At 49.3% G+C, this 19952-nt stretch overlaps 1 protein-coding gene across 1 annotated transcript; it reads left to right on the top strand.

Annotated features, from left to right (window-relative positions):
* Positions 1–1616: 1616 nt before the first annotated feature.
* On the top strand, positions 1617–14137 carry TBX21 (T-box transcription factor 21). Its single transcript, XM_030808028.1, has 6 exons — positions 1617–2305; positions 11298–11452; positions 11760–11881; positions 12878–13036; positions 13164–13225; positions 13430–14137. Exons 1-6 carry the CDS (start codon positions 1815–1817, stop codon positions 14046–14048), a joined length of 1608 nt encoding a protein of 535 aa, XP_030663888.1. The 5' UTR covers positions 1617–1814; the 3' UTR covers positions 14049–14137.
* The last annotated feature ends 5815 nt before the right edge of the window (positions 14138–19952 follow it).

Below are 19952 nucleotides of genomic sequence, written 5' to 3'. Positions count from 1 at the left end.
TATATTTGTGCATGTGTGCAAAAGACAGAGACAGAGAGTATATAAGGAGTGCGGTCTCAGAGGGTGTTCACTGAAATGTTAATCCTGTTTGCCTTTAGGGGGTGGAATTTGGGGTGATTTATACAGTCTTGTTTTTACTTTTCTGTGCTGTTTTAATTTCCTATATAAGTATGTTTCATCTTTATACACAGGAAAACTCCCAATGATGCTATTTTCAATTGGAGGGGGCTGATAGTTTTCATCATAAAAGGAGTCTAATACATTAGTTAACATAAAAGGAAAATGGAGAAAGAAAAGCCTCCATCGTCCTATCTCCGAGGCAGCCCTTCAGAGCATGTGGTGGGTTTCCTTCCTGTCAGCCGGCTCTGAATCTGTTCAAAGCAGCTTTTCCATCCAGGTATAATAATAGATTGGAAAGTGCTGCACACGTACACCCTCTCATGTAAGGCTCGCAGCCCCCCTGAAAAGTAGATCTGTTTGTTTCCCTCAGTCTGTGGATGAGGCATGTGAGGTTGACTTTCAGGCAAGGAAAATGACTTGCCTGGGTCACATATACCTGGCAGGCAGAGCCAGACCTGGGATGCTCAGCACTGGCAGCCCAATGCTACTTCCAGTGCCCATGACTGCCATGCAGGGTAGGGGAGCTTCTGTGGGCCCGGCCAGGCCCATCTCAGGGCCCTGCAAACCCCTGGCTGCTGCTGATGCCGTGTGCTTTAAGGAACTCTTCCTGTTGTCCATCAGGTTCCAGGCCTGCCCCCATGGCTAGAGCTACAAGATGCAGCCAACTCAGCACATGTGGACCTCTGGTGGGGAGAAAGAGCGCAACCCGAAAGGTCACTTAGCACAGAGTCTGGGCACACAGTAGGTATCAATAAAGATCGATGGAATGTTCTTTTTTTTTTTTTTTTTTGAGACGGAGTCTCGCTCTCTCACCCAGGCTGGAGTGCAGTGGCGAAATCTCGGCTTGCTGCGAGCCCCGCCTCCCGGGTTCACACCATTCTCCTGCCTCAGCCTCTCAGAGTAGCTGGGACTACAGGCGCCCTCCACCACGCCCGGCTAATTTTTTGTACTTTTAGTAGAGACGGGGTTTCACCGTGGTCTCGATCTCCTGACGTCGTGATCCGCCCGCCTCGGCCTCCCAAAGTGCTGGGATTACAAGCGTGAGCCACCGCGCCCGGCCAGTTCATGGTGAAAGTTGCTTCTAGTGTGCGCGTGCTCTGAGCCTCTGAGTGCTAAGAGAATGCCCAGCGAGTCCCACTTGGGCCATCTCGGAAGGCTTCCTGTAGGAGAGGGCCTTCGAGCTGAACCTTCAAAGCTTGGCTGAATTTCCCCGAGGGTCCAGAAGAGAGCCACGGGCTGGTGTATCAGGCGGCGGAGTTGACACTCCCAGAAAGCAAGGTCTTCGAACTACAGGGTGCGCGCGGGCTCTCGCTTGTCTCCACCGTAGGGGGCTCTGCAGTACTCGCCAAGAGCGTAGAATTTGCCTAGTATTAGCCACGAGAGGGCGGGGTGGGGCGAGGCGGAGCAGGGCCGAGGTGGCGGAGTGGGGGGGAACCGGAGAGCTTCATAAAGCCACAGCAAAGCGCCGCGACTCTAGCGACAGCGGCCCGCTGGAGAGGAAGCCCGAGAGCTGCCGCGCGCCTGCCGGACGAGGGCGTAGAAGCCAGGCGTCAGAGCCCGGGCTCCGGTGGGGTCCCCCACCCGGCCCTCGGGGCCCCCGCCCCCTGCCCCCTGCCCATCCCAGCCCACGCGACCCTCTCGCGCGCGGAGGGGCGGGTCCTCGACGGCTGCGGGAAGGTACCAGCCCGCCCCGGATGGGCATCGTGAAGCCGGGTTGCGGAGACATGCTGACGGGCACCGAGCCGATGCCGGAGAGCGACGAGGGCCGGGCGCCTGGCGCCGACCCGCAGCACCGCTACTTCTACCCGGAGCCGGGCGCGCAGGACACTGCCGAGCGTCGCGGGGGCGGCAGCCTGGGGTCTCCCTACCCGGGGGGCGCCTTGGTGCCCGCCCCGCCGAGCCGCTTCCTTGGAGCCTACGCCTACCCGCCGCGGCCCCAGGCGGCCGGCTTCCCCGGCGCGGGCGAGTCCTTCCCGCTGCCCGCGGGCGCCGAGGGCTACCAGCCGGGCGAGGGCTACGCCGCCCCGGACCCGCGCGCCGGGCTCTACCTGGGGCCGCGTGAGGACTACGCGCTACCCGCGGGGCTGGAGGTGTCGGGGAAACTGAGAGTCGCGCTCAACAACCACCTGTTGTGGTCCAAGTTTAATCAGCACCAGACAGAGATGATCATCACCAAGCAGGGACGGTGAGTGCGGCGCGCCGGCCCGCGGGGCCTCTGTGCCCCCGCCCGGAACAAGAACGTCTCGTCTGTTTTTCTGGCTCGACAATGCTTCTGACTCCCTGTCCCTCACTGCTTTGGCTTCAGCGTAGGGAGACAGGGGAATGGGGTTGTTGGAAGGACAGGGAAAGCTCCGGAGGGGCGTCTGTGCCCAGGCTGTTGCACCAACAGCCAGAGGACTCACAAGGGAGACGGGTGAGTGCGGGGCAGTGAGAAGTCACCTTGATTTAGGGGAAGGGTTACTGTGGCTTCATCCAGAATTCGTGTGCGCCCCTGCTGGTGTGCGCCCCTGCCTCTACTGTAGAGGAGTCGCAGCGGGCAGTGAAAGCCTGTGTTCTGGGCGGACAGGACGCCTGGGCCTCCTGTGTGGGAAACTAGAGGGGAAGGGAGCCCCTTATCTCCGGGCCCCCTGCGCCCACCTCCCCCGGCTCCCTTGCTGCTGGTGTGATCAGGTCAGCTTTAGTGGTGGTGGTGGTGGTGGTGGTGGTGGTGTGTGTGTGTGGGGGGGGGGGAGATTGGGATTTGGTGACATGGAGAAGCAGTCGCCAAGTTTCCTTTCCGGTCTTACTTTGAGATCATGTATCTGGTGTGTGTGTGTGTGTGTGTGTGTGTGTGTGTGTGTGTGTGTATGGGGGGTAGTGGCAGTAAAGCTTGTAGGGGGCACAGATCCCTTCCAGGCACAAATGCCCACAGGCTGGGCAGATGAAGCTCACCCAGGGATCCAGCCTGGTGGCCAGCCCCACACTGCACCCTTAGAGGCTGGTCCAGTGAAAACCTTCCCCACACTCCTGTCCAGATATTCACCGGTTCAGCCTGGGGAAGTGGGGAAGGGGATTCCCATGGCTTCATGGCTCGGGGTCCCTGAGCCCTGTGCGTGATGGGGAGAGTTTGGGGCTGAGGGTGCTGCTTCCGGATAGAGCCTCCTGCACAAGGAAAGAAACAGAAACCTGCGACTTGTGTGGTATTTGTTTAGTAAGCAACCCCCGGAGTGGGCTGTGTCTGATGTGGGCTGTGTGCACCCACCCTTCCCAGTGAGGCCCATGTGAGCAGGGGATCAGCGAGGACCAGTGTGAAGGGGCTGTTGTCATTGGTGGACCTGGGATGCTGGGTCCGAGGTCCGAGAGGTGTGGATACCAAACGTGGGGCTTGGGGTGGAGGGGAGAGGGAGAAGGCCATGTTGGGCCCCAGGGGTTGGTATTCCATCTGGGCATTGCTGGAACATTCTTCCCTCCAGATGATTTTTGTGGGGTAGACTGGGACTGGGGAACCTGTTGCCAGCCACAACTGGCTTCAAGTTACTGAGCTGTTCCACTTTCCCTGGGATGAACCCAGGAAAGTTGGCGTGTTCTTTGATGGCTCAGCCTTCATCTCCTAAGCCTTCTGATAATTCCTCTCTGCTCCCCTCAACCCTAGTCACCCTTTGGGTGTACCCAGACACAGCCCAAGCTTCTGGTCCCAATGTGTCTGAATAGGAATGGACCCAGAAGATCCTGTCCCTCTCACTGCACAGACAGGGAAACAGGCCCAGAGACAGCAAGAGACTCTTCCAAGGTCACACAACACACTCATTGCAGGCAGAGCTGGCACTAGAGCCCAGATAGTATTTGCCTGGGATTCTTTCTCTGGCCCCCTACGGCCACCAGTAAAAACAGCCACCCACGCTCTCCGAAGGCCCTGATGCATTCAGAGTGCTTTCACTTCCATTATTTCACTGTGCGTTAGGTAGGCCAAGCAGTCTCCCCATTTTACAGTTGAGGTCACTGAGTTGCAGGGACAGCTAGTGGCTTGCACTCCATCACACAGCAGACCAGAAGTGGGGCCTCTTAACCTTCCAGTCTGTTGTGTGGTCAGGAGGCCTTCCCACCCTGGGCCCTTGCTGGGGTCTCCCCACAGCCTCTGCCAGGCCTCTGCCTCCCCCTGCCAGTCTTGAGGGATGGGGTGGATGGAGCATCAGCCAGCACTTTAAGGAGTTGGCCAGTGCTAGGGGGCTGCCTCTCCACCTGTAGAGCCAGCTTCAGGGAGGCTGTAGAGCACTTCAGGGAGGCACTTGAGGGGATGATTCTCAAAGTGTGTATCACCATCTCTACTCCCATGGCCTCCTTTCCTTGGTGTTCCTGCTGAGTAATTCTCACTTGACAAGTTTTTTTGTCCCCCTTTTAGATACATACACTTACATTTTTTTATTACGAAAAATTCCACTACGTACAAACATGGACAGAAGAATGTAACAGACTTCCATCACCCAGCTTCCACAGTTGTCAATATGGGTCCAATCTTGTTTCTGCATCCTCACTTCGCTTCTTCTGTCTGCAACTATATTAGTAATATAGTAATTACTAAGTACATTCTAGATATTATTTTATCTCTGCACCTCTAAAAATGGCTTTTTAAAATGAACGCAATACCATTAGCAAACCTGAAAAGAATTTCCTAAATATCACCAAGCTTCTCTGATTGCTTCATAAATGTGTGTGTGTGTTTTACAGTCCTCACACTTTTTGTTCCATTCCAAGGGGCTCCATACGCGGGGTCCCTGTTGAAGGAGGCAGTGGCTCTTCACTGTTTCTTTTGGTGCTTTTTCTTGGATCAGGCTTCATAGGCCCCATGCTGACATGGAGGGGACAGAGGACACACAACCCCAATTCAGTCCCACCAGCCCCAGGTTACCTCCATACCTTCTCAGCTTGGGCTCTTGAGATCTGGGAAATCAGTGGCCATTTCCTCTCGAAACAGGCTTTTGGGCTCATAGTACAGCTTCCTTTCCGTCCTCCTGCTTTTGTGGGTTGGCCTATCCCTCCGTGGGTTCCAGTGACCCACTAGTCACACCACATCACCCATGACCTTCTTCCTTTTTGAAAGGTTCTCCCACCCCAGGCCCACCTACAGCCCCATGGCTTTTTGCCTTGAGCTGACTCACGGCTGTCCCAGATTCTTCCTCTCCCATCCACCCTGGATCTATCCCTCGGTATTGACCAGCGCCAGTGGCACGCTCTTCCCAACGGGCAGAAATGGGGCAGGGCACAGGGGGTGATTCCTGGGTCCGGAGATTGATCAAGGCAGCTCAGATGGGGCTGAGAGAGGGGAACTGAGAACAAGACGATGGATTATCCCAATAGGAGACTTTGGTGTCTACGTTTGTGTCTGGAGATTTGGACAGCCTGATAATGCCCCACACAGGCTTGTGCGAGGGTTTCTGTGTGGCGGTGTGTGTGTGTTGCGAATGTGTTGGCGAGTATATAATAGTTGATGGTAGACATTCTCAGCAGAGGAAGAGAGAGGCCTGTGTCTCTGTGAGTGTGTGGGTGTGTATTAATTGCTGGCAATCCCCACTTTTCTGGGTGTGATTGGTTGATTATTATAATTAAGATAACTTTGGGTAGCTGTGTTGTGTTAAGCTCAATTTGCATTTGGATTTGTGCATGTGAAGATAGAGGTTGATAAAACAACAATTTCAGTCCCACACTATCCTTGCTATCCTCACAGTCATTACAATTTTTTTCTTGTCTCCACTTTCCCAACTCCAAGAACTTTAACTTTTTTATTTGTAATATTTTTCATGGGCCAGGAAGTGGACCTGAACCTCCCACATAGATAACTTTAGTCGATAACTTTTTACATCTTTTTTTTTTTTTTTTTTTGAGATGGAGTCTCACTCTGTCCCCCAGGCTGGAGTGCAGTGGCTCAATCTTGGCTCACTGCAACCTGCACCTCCCGGGTTCAAGCGATTCTCCTGCCTCAGCCTCCCGAGTAGCTGGGATTACAGGCAGAAGCCACCAAGCCCAGCTAATTTATGTATTTTTAGTAGAGACGGGGTTTCGCCATGTTGGCCAGGCTGGTCCCAAACACCTGACTTCAAGTGATCCCCCGCCTTGGCCTCTCAAAGTGCTGGGATTACAGGGGTGAGCCACGGCACCCGGCCCAACTTTTCAGATCTTAAAAATTTTTTTAAATTTATTTTTTATGGAGACAGAATCTTACTTTGTTGCCCAGGCTGGTCTCAAATCCCTGATCTCAAGCAATCCTCCCGCCTCAGCCTCCCAAAGTGCTGGGATTACAGGCATGAGCCATTGTGCCCAACTAAAAAAATTTTTTTTAGGCTTAAGCATGCTTAACTGGTTTCATTTCTCTTGGGGCAAGTGAAAACAACTTTAATTAGAAATTTTTTTTTTAATGAGACAGGGTCTTGCTCTGTCACCCACGCTGGAGTGCAGTGGTGTGATTATGCCTCACTGCAGCCTCAACCTCCTGGGTTCAAGCAATCCTCCCATCCAGCCTCCTGAGAAACTGGGACTATAGGCACACACCACCATGTCTGGCTAATTGTTTCTATTTTTTGTAGAGATGGGGTCTCACTATGTTGCCCAGGCTGCAGCTTTGCTTTTTGTCTGGCTGTTTGCCAGTGGCCATCTGAGTCTATTAAGTGGATCTGAGGTTGGTAAGACGAGGAGGTCCCTTGATGCCCAAGCACATTTTGTACTTTGGTAGGTACAACACATTGCCAGAATACCCTCCCAAAAGGTGCTACCAATTTACACCCACACCAATAGTCTATGAGAGGACCCATTTTCCCATAGCCTCATCAGCAGTAGATATTATCACTTTTTTTTTTTTTTTTTGAGACAGAGTCTCGTTCTGTTGCCCAGGCTGAAGTGCAGTGGCATGATCTCTGCTCACTGCAACCTCCGCCTCCCAGGTTCAAGCGATTCTCCCACCTCAGCCTCTCGAGTAGCTGGGATTACAGGCGTGCACCACCACGTCCGGCTAATTTTTGTATTTTTAATAGAGATGGGGTTTCACCATGTTACCCAGGCTGGTCTCGAACTCCTGACCTCAGGTAATCCACCTGCCTCGGCCTCCCAAAGTGCTGAGATTACAGGCGTGAGCCACCACGCCAGGCCAATATTATCAATTTTTAAACATTCACCAATACGACTGAGAAGAACTATCTATCTCCTTGCTATTTTAACTTGCACTTAATTACAGTGAAGCAGAGTCTGTGCCAGGAGCTCCGAATCTGGGAGAGGTATGACGACCCTGTGAACCATCCCAAGGCTACTTAGTTCTTAGGGCCAGCAGAGGAATTTGGGGTCTTGGACCCTGTCTTATGAGGGTGGGATGGTAAGTGATTTTTTAAGGAGGCTCAATTTGGCACCAGACCCATCACCACTCTCGGTTCCTTCCCAGCAAAGTGTCATGTAAATCAGGGGCTATTTTGGGATTCCAGCTGGTGGTGATTCTAGACTTTCAGGGAGAAACCTAGATCTCCTTTCTCTTCTCCCTTTTCCCCAGCCTCTTCCTGTGTCTCCTCCATTTCCCTCTACTAGTGATAAAAACAGGATGAGCTGGGCATGGTGGTGAGCACCTATAACCCCACTCGGGTGACCCGGGAGGCCAAGGCAGGAGGATTGCCTGTGCCCAGGCATTTGAGTAGAGCCTGGGCAGCATAGCAAGACTCCATCTCTTGTTTGTTTTTTTTTTTGTTTTTTTTGTTTTTTTTTGTTTTTTTTTGAGACGGAGTCTCGCTCTGTCGCCCAGGCTGGAGTGCAGTGGCGCGATCTCGGCTCACTGCAAGCTCCGCCTCCCGGGTTCACGCCATTCTCCTGCCTCAGCCTCTCCGAGTAGCTGGGACTACAGGCGCCCGCCACCACGCCCAGCTAATTTTTTTGTATTTTTAATAGAGACGGGGTTTCACCGTGGTCTCGATCTCCTGACCTCGTGATCCGCCCGCCTCGGCCTCCCAAAGTGCTGGGATTACAAACGTGAGCCACCGCGCCCGGCCAAGACTCCATCTCTTAAAAAAAAATCAGTATGGCCTGGGCGCAGTGGCTCACCCCTGTAATCCCAGCACTTTGGGAGGTCGAGGCCAGTGGATCACCTGAGATCAGGAGTTCGAGACCAGCTTGGTCAACATGGTGAAACCCCGTCTCTACTAAAAAGTACAAAAATTAGCCAGGCGTGGTGGCGGGTGCCTGTAGTCCCAGCTACTGGGGAGGCTGAGGCAGGAGAATAATGGCATGAACCTTGGAGGCAGAGCTTGCAGTGAGCCAAGATCGCGCCACTGCACTTCAGCCTGGGCAACAGAGCAAGACTCTGTCTCAAAAAAAAAAAAAAAAAAAAAAAAAAGAATTAGCCAGGCGCAGTGTTGGGCGCCTGTATTCAAGGAGAATCTCTTGAACCTGGGAGGCAGAGGTTGCAGTGAGCCGAGATCACACCACTGCACTCCAGCCTAGGGGACAGAGTGAAACTCTGTCTAAAAAAAAAAAGAAAAAAATTAATATGAAGAAATGGGGACCACAGGCCACAGCATGCACTCTGCAGTCAGAAGACCTCACCTCTGCTCTCCCACCAAGAACTGTCACCAAACCTCTCGGAGCGTCAGTTTCTTCAAATATAAAATTGGAAATACATTTTATGGTTTTTTTTTTTCTTTGAGACGGAGTCTCACACTGTTGCCCAGGCTGGAGTGCAGTGGCGCCATCTCGGGTCACTGCAACCTTCGCCTCCCAGGTTCAAGCGATTCTCCTTGCCTCAGCCTCCAAAGTAGCTGGGACTACAGGCACCCGCCACCACGCCCGGCTAATTTTTTGTATTTTTAGTAGAGACGGGGTTTCACTATGTTGGCCAGGCTGGTCTCGAACTCCTGAGCTCAGGCAATCCACCCTCCTCGGCCTCCCAAAGTGCTGGGATTACAAGTGTGAGCCACTGTGCTGGGCCATCTTTCGAACTTTTTAACAGCTTTCAGAGGAAAGATGGACAGGAGTTAGACTCTCCATTTACATGTGAAGAAACTGAGATTTGGGCCGGGCGCAGTGGCCCATGTCTATAATCCCAGCACTTTGGGAAGCTGAGGTGGGTGGATCACTTGAGGTCAGGAGTTCGAGACCAGCTTGGCCAACGTGAAACTCCGTCTCTACTAAAAATACAAAAATTAGCCGGGTGTGGTGGCACATGCCTGTAGTCCCAGCTCTTGGGAGGCTGAGGCAGGAGAATCACTTGAACCTGGAAGGTGGATCGCGCCACTGCACTCCAGCCTGGGTGACAGAGCAAAACTCCATTTCAAAAAGAAACTGAGATTTGGTTTAAGAATTAACTTATCCAGGGTCATAGGGTAGTAATCTATTTTTCTCAACTCAGGAAAGTCAGGGGAAGACAGGCGTGTGACAGCACCCTTCTAGGACACCTTCCCAAGGTTGTTAGGTAAGTTGTCCTGGGGACCTCTGGGGATTCGAAGTCCCTCAAAAAGAGTTCATAGGCCCCTGGAACCCTCCCTCCTCCAGGTTTCCTGACTCACTGATAGGTCCCTTTTTCCCCATCCGTCAGGGCTTCTCATGAGAGGAGGGGGAAGTGTGTGGAAATGAAAAGTAATTCTGATGAGGATTAGCTTCTGCCATTCTGAAAACTCTGGGCTTCCTGCTTGTGTTAGAAGAGAAAGGCTAAGCCATTGGAGCTGGTGATGGAACTGGTGCTGGTGGAGGTGGTGGTTGTGATGGTGCTGCTGGTGGTGGTTGTGATGGTGAAGGTGGTGGCTGTAGATGGTGGTGCCCGTGCTGGTGCTGGTGGAGATCGTGGTTATTGTGATGGTAGTTGTGATGGTGGAGGGGGAGGTTATAGTGACGGTGGTTGTGATGGTGGTGATGGGTGGTTACAGTGCTGCTGGTGGTGATCGTGCTGGTTGTATTGGTGGTGGTGACGGGGATAGTGAAGGTGTTAGTGGTGGAGATGGTGATGGTAGAAGAGTGCTTCTTTTCTGAATCTGTTACTCTGGCATGATAGCAGAATCATACAGCATCCCACCCCCTAACTTCCTCTACTTTTCCTGGAAACAAGGACTTTGAACATGAGCCCCGTGTTCAATAGAGCCTTCTTTCAGGTGGGTGGGAAGCTCCCTGTTCAACTAGGATGTGTGCAACTTCTCTGAAGGCTGAGGGCAGGCCATACCGCAGGCGGCAGAGCCAGGAGCATGGGAGAGGGAGGGCCTGTGAGTGGGTGTCATGGGGCTGGGAGTGCGTTAGCACTGTGAGAGCCACGGCAGAGAGGGTGGCCGAGGAACTGGGGCGTGAGGACCTTCCAGGAACTGCCTGTGGAGAGCTGGCTGGTGCCCCCTCCTAGGAAGCAGCTAAGGTTAGAGACAGGGGTGTGCAGGTAGATGTCGAGCAACTGACCCTCCGAAAGAACATTTTAAAAAACTCTGATTTGTAGCGTTTGCTGATCCCCGTGGTGTAAATACTCCTGCTATGGATGATTTCAAGCGACTCATGTGAGTCATTGAATGCAGAGCTGGGAAGAGATGCACAGTGCGCTGTGATTTAGTACCTCCTCCATGCAGCTGCAATAGACGGAAGTAACCTCGACAGCGCAGACAATAGTAAAATGTAAAATAACTGGGCAGTGATGATTTTTTAGTTTTTACTACTTTGTTTTTTTGTTTTTGTTTTTGTTTTGAGATGGAGTCTCACTCTTGTCATCCAGGCCGGAGTGCAGTGGCACGATCTCAGCTCACTGTAACCTCAGCCTCCTGGGTTCAAGCCATTCTCCTGCCTCAGCCTCCTGAGTAGCTAGGATCACAGACACCTGCCACCACGCCCAGCTATTTTCTGTTGTTGTCCTTTTTAGTAGAGACAGAGTTTCGCCATGTTGGCCAGGCTGGTTTCGAACTCCTGGCTTCAGGTGATCCGCCCGCCTCGGCCTCTCAAAGTGCTGGGATTACAGGCATGAGCCATGGTGCCCGGCCTACTTTGACTGTTAATATGTCTTGAGTTGCAAGTTTATATAATTTAATTTTTAATTATGGCTGTGTTTAACCACTGGCTGGCAAACTCCCTAAACACCATCCAGCTGGTTCTTGTGAGTGGGAGGAAGCCGGCTACAGCACACCACTGATGCCTGGGCACTGTTGCAGGGGGGACTGGCTGTCGAGCTGGAGCTGATGGGTGCTGGGGGCTTTCTCTCTTCTCTCCAGGCGGATGTTCCCATTCCTGTCATTTACTGTGGCCGGGCTGGAGCCCACCAGCCACTACAGGATGTTTGTGGACGTGGTCTTGGTGGACCAGCACCACTGGCGGTACCAGAGCGGCAAGTGGGTGCAGTGTGGAAAGGCCGAGGGCAGCATGCCAGGTGCGCGCGCCCCTGGGAGCGGTGGGCTCTGTTTCGTTGGGACTGGGCGCCCCCTGGTGGGCCCACCAAGCCCCTACCCCTAATTCCTAGACCTTTAACCCCCCTCCCGCTCCATCCCAAGCCATTGCATCCCACCTCTTTCTGGCTTCCTGCTTTGCTCTAGCCTGTCCTCTGCTGAGTCCTCTGACCTTCCCTGCCTGGTCCTCCCTCTGCGTCCTTCCTTACGTCCCTCTCGGGACAGGCAAAGCCCTACATCACCAGGGTTCTGTCCCGGGGGCTGCATGTCAAAGAGGTGAACTGTCCACAGGAAACCGCCTGTACGTCCACCCAGATTCCCCCAACACGGGAGCACATTGGATGCGCCAGGAAGTTTCATTTGGGAAACTAAAGCTCACAAACAACAAGGGGGCGTCCAACAATGTGACCCAGGTAGGACCTGCTCTTCAAAAGGTAGCCTCGCCCTGCGCCCCACCCTGGGTCTGAGACCTCCAAGGCCACAAGGGTCCTGCGGGGCCAGTTTGGTTCATTTTTTCTTCCTTCCTAAAGGAAAGAAGGTTCGTTTTTCTTCTGTCCTAAAGGAAGGGTCATTTTTCTTCCTTCCTAAACTCTGGCTGTTTCTCATCCACCTTGGGAGGAAGATGAGATGGGATGAAGCTGAATCTTGGACAGGGGTCATATTCAGGCCACACAGGCCAACCCAGCCTCAGGGTTGCTTCACCAAATCATGGGTTGCCATTGCTTCAGCACCATGAAAGGCACAGAGTTGGCCCCGTGGTCCCAGGGAATAGATGCCGAGTTTCTCTAGGTTGAACAATCCTGTTAAAAGTGCCCTTGCTGGCTGGGTGTGGTGGCTCACGCCAATAATTCTAGCACTTTGGGAGGCCAAGGCGGGTGGATCACGAGGTCAGGAGTTCAAGACCAGCCTGGCCAAGGTGATGAAACCCTGTCTCTACTAAAAATACAAAAATTAGCTAAGCGTGGTGGCAGGTGCCTGTAATCCCAGCTACTCAGGAGGCGGAGGCAGGAGAATTGCTTGAACCCGGGAGGCAGAGGTTGCAGTGAGCTGAGATCGTGCCACTGCACTCCAGCCTGGATGACAGAGTGAGACTCTGTCTCAAAAAAAAAAAAAAAAAAAGAAAGAAAAAAAAGTGCCCTTGCCCTAAAAGCCCTGTTTGTGCTGATACCTTGGTCTCAATTGACATCTGGAGGTAGAAGAGGGGGCAAGAGGCTAGAACTGGTGCCCCAAAGAGTCCGGACACTGGAGTTGGAAAGCTTGGGGGAAGTTACATGGTGGCAGGGCAGGGGAATGGACAGGATGACCTCAGGGTGCTTGCTAGCCTCATGTGGGGCCAGCTGTTGGTGTGGGTGATGGGATCCTCGAAATCCCTCCTCCCCACCCCGACAACCGTCCCGCTCTGTCTACAGATGATTGTGCTCCAGTCCCTCCATAAGTACCAGCCCCGGCTGCATATTGTTGAGGTGAACGACGGAGAGCCAGAAGCCACCTGCAATGCTTCCAACACGCATATCTTTACTTTCCAAGAAACCCAGTTCATTGCCGTGACTGCCTACCAGAATGCCGAGGTGAGGGCTGCCTGAGCCCCGTGGGGAGGAGGGCAGAGTGGGTCCCACCGTCTTCCTTGGGAGGGATTTGGAAAGTTCCCGAGCCCCAGACTCAGGACTCAGGTGACTCTATTTCCCTTCTCTCTAGATTACTCAGCTGAAAATTGATAATAACCCCTTTGCCAAAGGATTCCGGGAGAACTTTGAGTCGTAAGTGCCACTGGGTTCAACTCAGCTTTGGTCCCTACTGAGACACATCCTCTCCCTGCCCCTGAAAACAGGAGGGTGGGGGACAGGTGCTAGAGGTGGGCAGGCCAGGGAAGGAGGGTCAGAGAAGGAATGTGTGAAACAGGTAGGCTCACAGGTGACTGGTTCTGCTTGTGACTCGTTTTCTTGCCTTCTATTTTTTTCTAGCATGTACACATCTGTTGACACCAGCATCCCCTCCCCGCCTGGACCCAACTGTCAATTCCTTGGGGGAGATCACTACTCTTCTCTCCTACCCAACCAGTATCCTGTTCCCAGCCGCTTCTACCCCGACCTTCCTGGCCAGGCGAAGGATGTGGTTCCCCAGGCTTACTGGCTGGGGGCCCCCCGGGACCACAGCTATGAGGCTGAGTTTCGAGCAGTCAGCATGAAGCCTGCGTTCCTGCCCTCTGCCCCTGGGCCCACCATGCCCTACTACCGAGGCCAGGAGGTCCTGGCACCCGGAGCTGGCTGGCCTGTGGCACCCCAGTACCCTCCCAAGATGGGCCCGGCCAGCTGGTTCCGCCCCATGCGGACTCTGCCCATGGAACCCGGCCCTGGAGGCTCAGAGGGACGGGGACCAGAGGACCAGGGTCCCCCCTTGGTGTGGACTGAGATCGCCCCCATCCGGCCGGAATCCAGTGATTCAGGACTGGGAGAAGGAGACTCTAAGAGGAGGCGCGTGTCCCCCTATCCTTCCAGTGGTGACAGCTCCTCCCCTGCTGGGGCCCCTTCTCCTTTTGATAAGGAAGCTGAAGGCCAGTTTTATAACTATTTTCCCAACTGAGCAGATGACATGATGAAAGGAACAGAAACAGTGTTATTAGGTTGGAGGACGCCAACTAATTTGGGAAATGGATGAAGGACTAAGAAGGCCCCCGCTCCCTCTGGTCCTTCTCTGTTTAGTAGTTGGTTGGGGAAGTGGGGCTCAAGAAGGATTTTGGGGTTCACCAGATACTTCCTGGCCCACAATGAGACCTGAGAGGGATGTCCCCTTGCCCCATCCTCTGCCCTAACTACAGTCGTTTACCTGGTGCTGCATCTTGCTTTTGGTTTCCAGCTGGAGAAAAGAAGACGAGAAACTCTTGGACATGAAGGAGCTTTTTGCATCTAGGGGGTGGGAGGGGTCAGGTGTGGGACACGGGAGCAGGAGACTCCACTTTCTTCCTTCGTACAGTAACTTTCAACCTTTTTGTTGGCGTGTGTGTTAATCCCTGATCCAAAAAGGACTCACCTGACTTTGGGCAGCTGGCCTGGGCTCCCCCTGCTCAAACACAGTGGAGATCAGAGAAAAGGGGCTGGAAAGGGGGGAGTGGCGCACATCTCAAGAAGCAAGATATTGTTTGTGGTGGTTGTGTGTGAGTGTGTGTTTTTTCTTTTTCTTTTTATTTTTTTTGAATGGGGGAGGCTATTTATTGTACAGAGAGTGGTGTCTGGATATATTCCTTTTGTCTTCATCACTTTCTGAAAATAAACATAAAACTGTTGAATGTGACTGCCTCAGTGCCAGCATGGGGGGACATGGATGGGGACTCAGTTGGGGTTGTACCCAAGCTGGTGTACCCAAGGTGTTCTGTCGGCTTTCATTTATGGGGAACCTGCTAAAACCCTGAAATGCCTCCAGCTGAGTTACAGCAAGGCCACATGTCCTACCTTCAGCACTCAGGGGGATGGTTGATGCTACCTCTTAAGGCATCTTGGGACGGACAGAGAAGAATTCCTTGCCCTGTGTGCACCCTGACCTTGAAAGGAGGGGTGTGAGGGCAAGGCCAAGGGCTGGACTGGAAGCAGGGGTGCAGGGTGCTGTGAGGGGGTGGCACTTGATTTCTCTTTGCATTTCTAGCAGCCCTCCACCTTTATCTCTAGGGTTATTCAAGGATTAAAGAAATAAATATAAAATGAGCCATGTGAAATGACCATTTTTGTAGGTCAAAAAGCCAAATATTAGCAATTTTATGTGACTCAAGCTAATACATGTAAAGGGTTTAAGAACATTGCCTGACAAACAGTAAGCACTCACTGTGTAAGCTATTGTCACCAACAGTTTCTAGCTGTTTCTGTCTCTCTGTCTTTTTATACACACACTGAATTGTGTTTGTAAAATAATACATACTTTTTTTTTTTTGAGACAGAGTTTTGCTCTTGTTGCCCAGGCTGGAGTACAATGGTGCGATCTCGGCTCACTGAAACCTTCGCCTCCCAGGTTCAAGCGATTCCCCTGCCTCACCCTCCTGAGTAGCTGGGATTACAGATGTGCACCACTATGCCTGGCTAATTTTTGTATTTTTAGTAGAGACGGGGTTTCGCCATGTTGGCCAGGCTGGTCTCGAACTCCTGACGTCAGGTGATCTACCCACCTTGGCTTCCCAAAGTGCTGGGATTACAGGCGTGAGCCACCACACTTGGCCTATACAAGCTTCTTTTAAATAATTTAAGCAATGAAGAAAAGTATAAAGACAACAATAAGTTATCTCAAATCTTACCTATCAAGAATTATCATTAACATTAGATGGGTTAGATAGACAGAAATAGTTTTATAAAATTGGAACCATACTGAAAATGCTTTTTCTTAATGAAAATGGTTAAATGTATCTTATAGAATTTAGTCACACACACATACACACACACACACATACATACACACACACACATTAAGACAAGCAAAACCCCTCAAACTCTCAAGTGAAATGAAGGGAGTTGCTAAACTTAAGATAAATTTTTCTTCACTACAAGAAATATTTTCTTGGTTTTTTTTTTTGTTTTTTTTTTTTTGAGACAGAGTCTGGCTCTGTTACCCAGGCTGGCGTGCAGTGGTGCGATCTCAGCTCACTGCAACCTCTGCCTCCCGGGTTCAAGCAATTCTCCTGCCTCAGCCTCCCGAGTAGCTGGGACTACAGGCGCGTGCTACCACGCCTGGCTTTTTTTGTGTTTTTAGTAGAGACGGGGTTTTCACCATGTTAGCCAGGATGGTCTTGATCTCTTGACCTTGTGATCTGTCCGCCTCGGCCTCCCAAAGTGCTGGGATTATGAGCCACCGTGCCCAGCCAAGAAATAGTTTCTGAAAGAACTCTCAGGATAAGACAGGCGCTTATAGGAAACATTAAGAAGTTAGAGTTACTATGTTGCCCCACCACAGTCCAGGGTGCACCCCACTCTAATGGGGAAACATCATCATGGGCTTTGGGTAGTTCTCCCAGTTCTGTTTGGAGTCTGGAAAAACCTGGGGGTTTTTTTGTTTTTTTTTTTGGTCACAGTTCACATCCCATCCTTTTTCGCTCTCTACTCAGAGGCACCTTCTAGTTAGAAGGAAAAACTAAGGTGGCATACTTGGCTCCATTTCCTTTGAATTTGGAGTCTCATAATTTTGTAAATGACAGGAGTTCTGCCACATTGTGCTCTGTGAGTTCAGATTATTTCTCCCCCTACTCCTACCCCTTGGCTGTCACTTTCTAAAGTTAATGGGTTGGGTCCAATTCCTTTCTTGGAGGAACTGTTGTTGATAATTATAATACTCTTTTCTCTCACCATTTAAAAATGATTTTTGCTCCCTTCATTAGATATGAAGTTAAGTGACTTGTGATCAAGCCATACTTTACCACCTTTTCTGGAAGTCTGACTGCATGTTTTGATGTGGTGTTATTTGGCTCATAAAGGTTCATTACTATTATTTCTTCACTATTAGATGTACCTTTTACTGTATATACTGTGTATATATACACATACCATATATATCTATAATATATATAACCTAAATACCACACAACTCAAGATATTTCTTCAAGAGTTAAACACTAATAATATCACAACTATATTTCCTCCATCTAATCTCTTGCCTTTCCCTCATAGACAACCAGTATCTTTAATTTTGTGTTTTGCTTTTCCTGCCTTTTATTTGTTATATTTTTTATTTTTATTTTTGTAGAGATAAGGTCTTGCTATGTTGCCCAGGCTGGTCTTAAACTCTTGGGCTCAAGAGATCCTCACCTTGGCCTCCCAAAGTGCTGGGATTACAGTCATGAGCCACTGCATCCAGCCCCTTTCTTGCTTCTTAAAATTAAGTGTTAATACTTTATGTAAGTCTAACTGCTGTGCTATGTGGTTTTACTTGTTTTTAACTTTATAAAATAATATATATGTGTGTGTGTATGTATACATACATACATATATGTTTTGATTTTTGACTCAACACTGTTTTTAAGATTCATCCATCTGTGGCAGGTATTTTTCATTTTTCACTATTTTATGATATTCCATTATGTGTGTGTTTGCTATAATTTACTTATCTATTTTCCTGTTGACAATTTACACATTTTTGTTATTATGAACAGTTTTTCAAATATTTTTTAATGTGTCTTCAGGCACACAAGTGCTAAAATTTCTCAAGTCAAGTCTGTATCTAGAAATGGGTAGGATATGTGAATGTACAATTTAACAAGAGAATGCCAAATTACTTTACTAATTTACACTCTCACCAATAACATACAAGAGAACATGTTGAGTTTCTTTCTTTCAGCAGTAGTAAGGTTGAGCCTTTCTTCATATGTTTTCTAATCATAGGTTTGTAAAATGATTTGTTCATATCTTTCACTCATATTGCTATTAGGGTATTTGTCTTTTTCTCATTGGTTCTGGTTCTTTATATATTCTTGACTTGATATCAACCATCATTTGGTTATTTATATTGCAATTATCTTCCTCTAGATTATTGTTCCTCTTTTCATTTTCTTTAAAGTGGTTTTCTGATGAACAAAAATTTCTAGTTTTAATGTAGCTAAATTTAACAATTTTACTTTTTTTTTTTTTTAAGAGACAGGGTCTTGTTCTGTCACCCAGGCTAGAATGCAGTGGTGTCATTATAACTCACTGCAGCTGCAAACTCCTGGCCTCAAGTGATCCTTCCACTCAGCCTCCCCAGTAGTTAGGACTACAGGCATATGCCACCATGCCTGGCTAATTTAAAAATTTTCTGTAGAGATGAGGTCTTGCTATGTCACCCAAGCTGATCTTGAACTCCTGACCTCAAGTGACCCTCTCGCCTTGACCTCCCAAAGTGTTGGGGTGGCACGAGCCACCACACCTGGCCAACATTTTATAGTTAGTACTTTTCCTTATCTCATTTAAGAAAACTTTTTCTGCTTGAGGGTTAGAAAGATATTCATCTGTATTTTTTTTCCATAGGATTTGAAGTTTTGCATTTGACATTTAATTCCTTTTAGTGTATGGTGTGAAGGATTCATTTTTGGTTTTGTTTTCCAATTTTTCCTGTTTGTTTTTGTTGAATAGTCTTTCTTTTGCCCATGGTAGTAGTCTCACATACTACTTCTGGTAGAGCAAAGTCCTCTTTTTAAAATTTCTTCTTCTGAAGTGACTTGACTATGCCTAGCTAGCTCTTTGCCCTTCTATACGCAATATATAATAACCTGGAAATTTTCATAACCTGACTGAGATTTTTATTGAGGTTGGACTAAATCTATTGTTCGATTTGAGAGAAGAGATAACTTTGTGATATTGTCTTTCTATGCATGAACATGGGATATTTCTTCATTTATTTAGGTCATCTTTAAGGTTCTTTAGCAAAGTTTTCCAATTTGTAGGTGCAGGACTTTTATATCTTTTGTTAAATTTATTCTTGGGTATTTCTTTTTTTCTCTGTAAAAGGCATCTTTTAAAATATATGTTTCCTAGCTGTTTGTTACTGGTTTGCAGAATTACAATTGATTTTTGTATATTGATCATGAGATCCATGTTGCTAAAGTCTCTTATTATTTTGGGGGAATTTCCTATAACTTCTTTAGAGCTTTCTCTGTGGCCAATCATATTATTTTAAAAAAATGAGAATTTTAGCCAGGTGTGGTGGTGAGCGCCTGTAGTCCCAGCTACTCAGGAGGCTGAGGCAGGAGAATGGCATGAACCCGGGAGGTGGAGCTTGCAGTGAGCCAAGATTGCACCACCACACTACAGCCTGGGTGACACAGCGAGACTCTGTCTCAAAAAAAAAAAGAAAATTAATGAGAGTTTTATTTCCTTGTTTCTAATCATTACGCTTCTAATTTATTTTCCTTATCTTATTCGACTGGTCATAACCTCAAGTGCTGGTTTTTTGTCTTTTGGGGGATGGTTTCTTTCACTCTTTTTTGACCCCACCTCTGTTGGGGTCTCACTCTGTCACTCAGGTTGGAGTACAGTGGTGTGATCATAGCTCACTGCAGCATTGAACTTCTGGGTTCAAGTGATGCTTCTGCCTCAGCCTCCCAAATAGCTAGGACTACAGATGTGCACATTACGAAGCCTAGCTAGTTAAAAAAAATTTTTTTTTTCTTTGTAGAAACAAGGCCTGGTTATATTGCCCAGACTGCTCTTGAACTCTTGGCCTCAAGTGATCCTCCTGCATTGGCCTCCCAAAGCACTGGGATTAGAAGAGTGAGCTGCCATGCTCAGCTCAGTTTTCCCCTATTTATTACACTTTTTTTTTCCTTTACTTGTTTGCATTTCTATAATTTATTTATTTTAGTGGCTTATCTATACATTTTAATAAGTATATTTAATAACGAATGATGTTTTATCCTCCCTTCTCGTCAGTAAAATAATTTTTGATCACTTTAATTCTGATCTTCCTCCTTCTGACTTACTGTTCCTCCTTCTGACTTACTAATAAAAACTTACTTCCTTCTTCTGACTTATTGATAACTCC

The sequence above is a fragment of the Nomascus leucogenys genome, unplaced genomic scaffold (assembly GCF_006542625.1).
Source record: "Nomascus leucogenys isolate Asia unplaced genomic scaffold, Asia_NLE_v1 Super-Scaffold_258, whole genome shotgun sequence".
Taxonomy (NCBI): Eukaryota; Metazoa; Chordata; class Mammalia; order Primates; family Hylobatidae; genus Nomascus; species Nomascus leucogenys.
Note: the sequence above shows the minus strand (reverse complement) of the source record. Positions and strands in the feature narration are given on the sequence as shown.

What these genes read in the sequence shown, in the direction of transcription:
- TBX21 (XM_030808028.1), top strand. Translation starts at nt 1,815, where the DNA reads ATGGGCATCGTGAAGCCGGGTTGCGGAGACATGCTGACGGGCACCGAG. An exon ending in GGCCGAGGGCAGCATGCCAG is followed by an intron (nt 11,453 to 11,759) that starts GTGCGCGCGCCC and finishes AACTGTCCACAG; the next exon opens with GAAACCGCCTGTACGTCCAC. An exon ending in CTGCCTACCAGAATGCCGAG is followed by an intron (nt 13,037 to 13,163) that starts GTGAGGGCTGCC and finishes CCTTCTCTCTAG; the next exon opens with ATTACTCAGCTGAAAATTGA.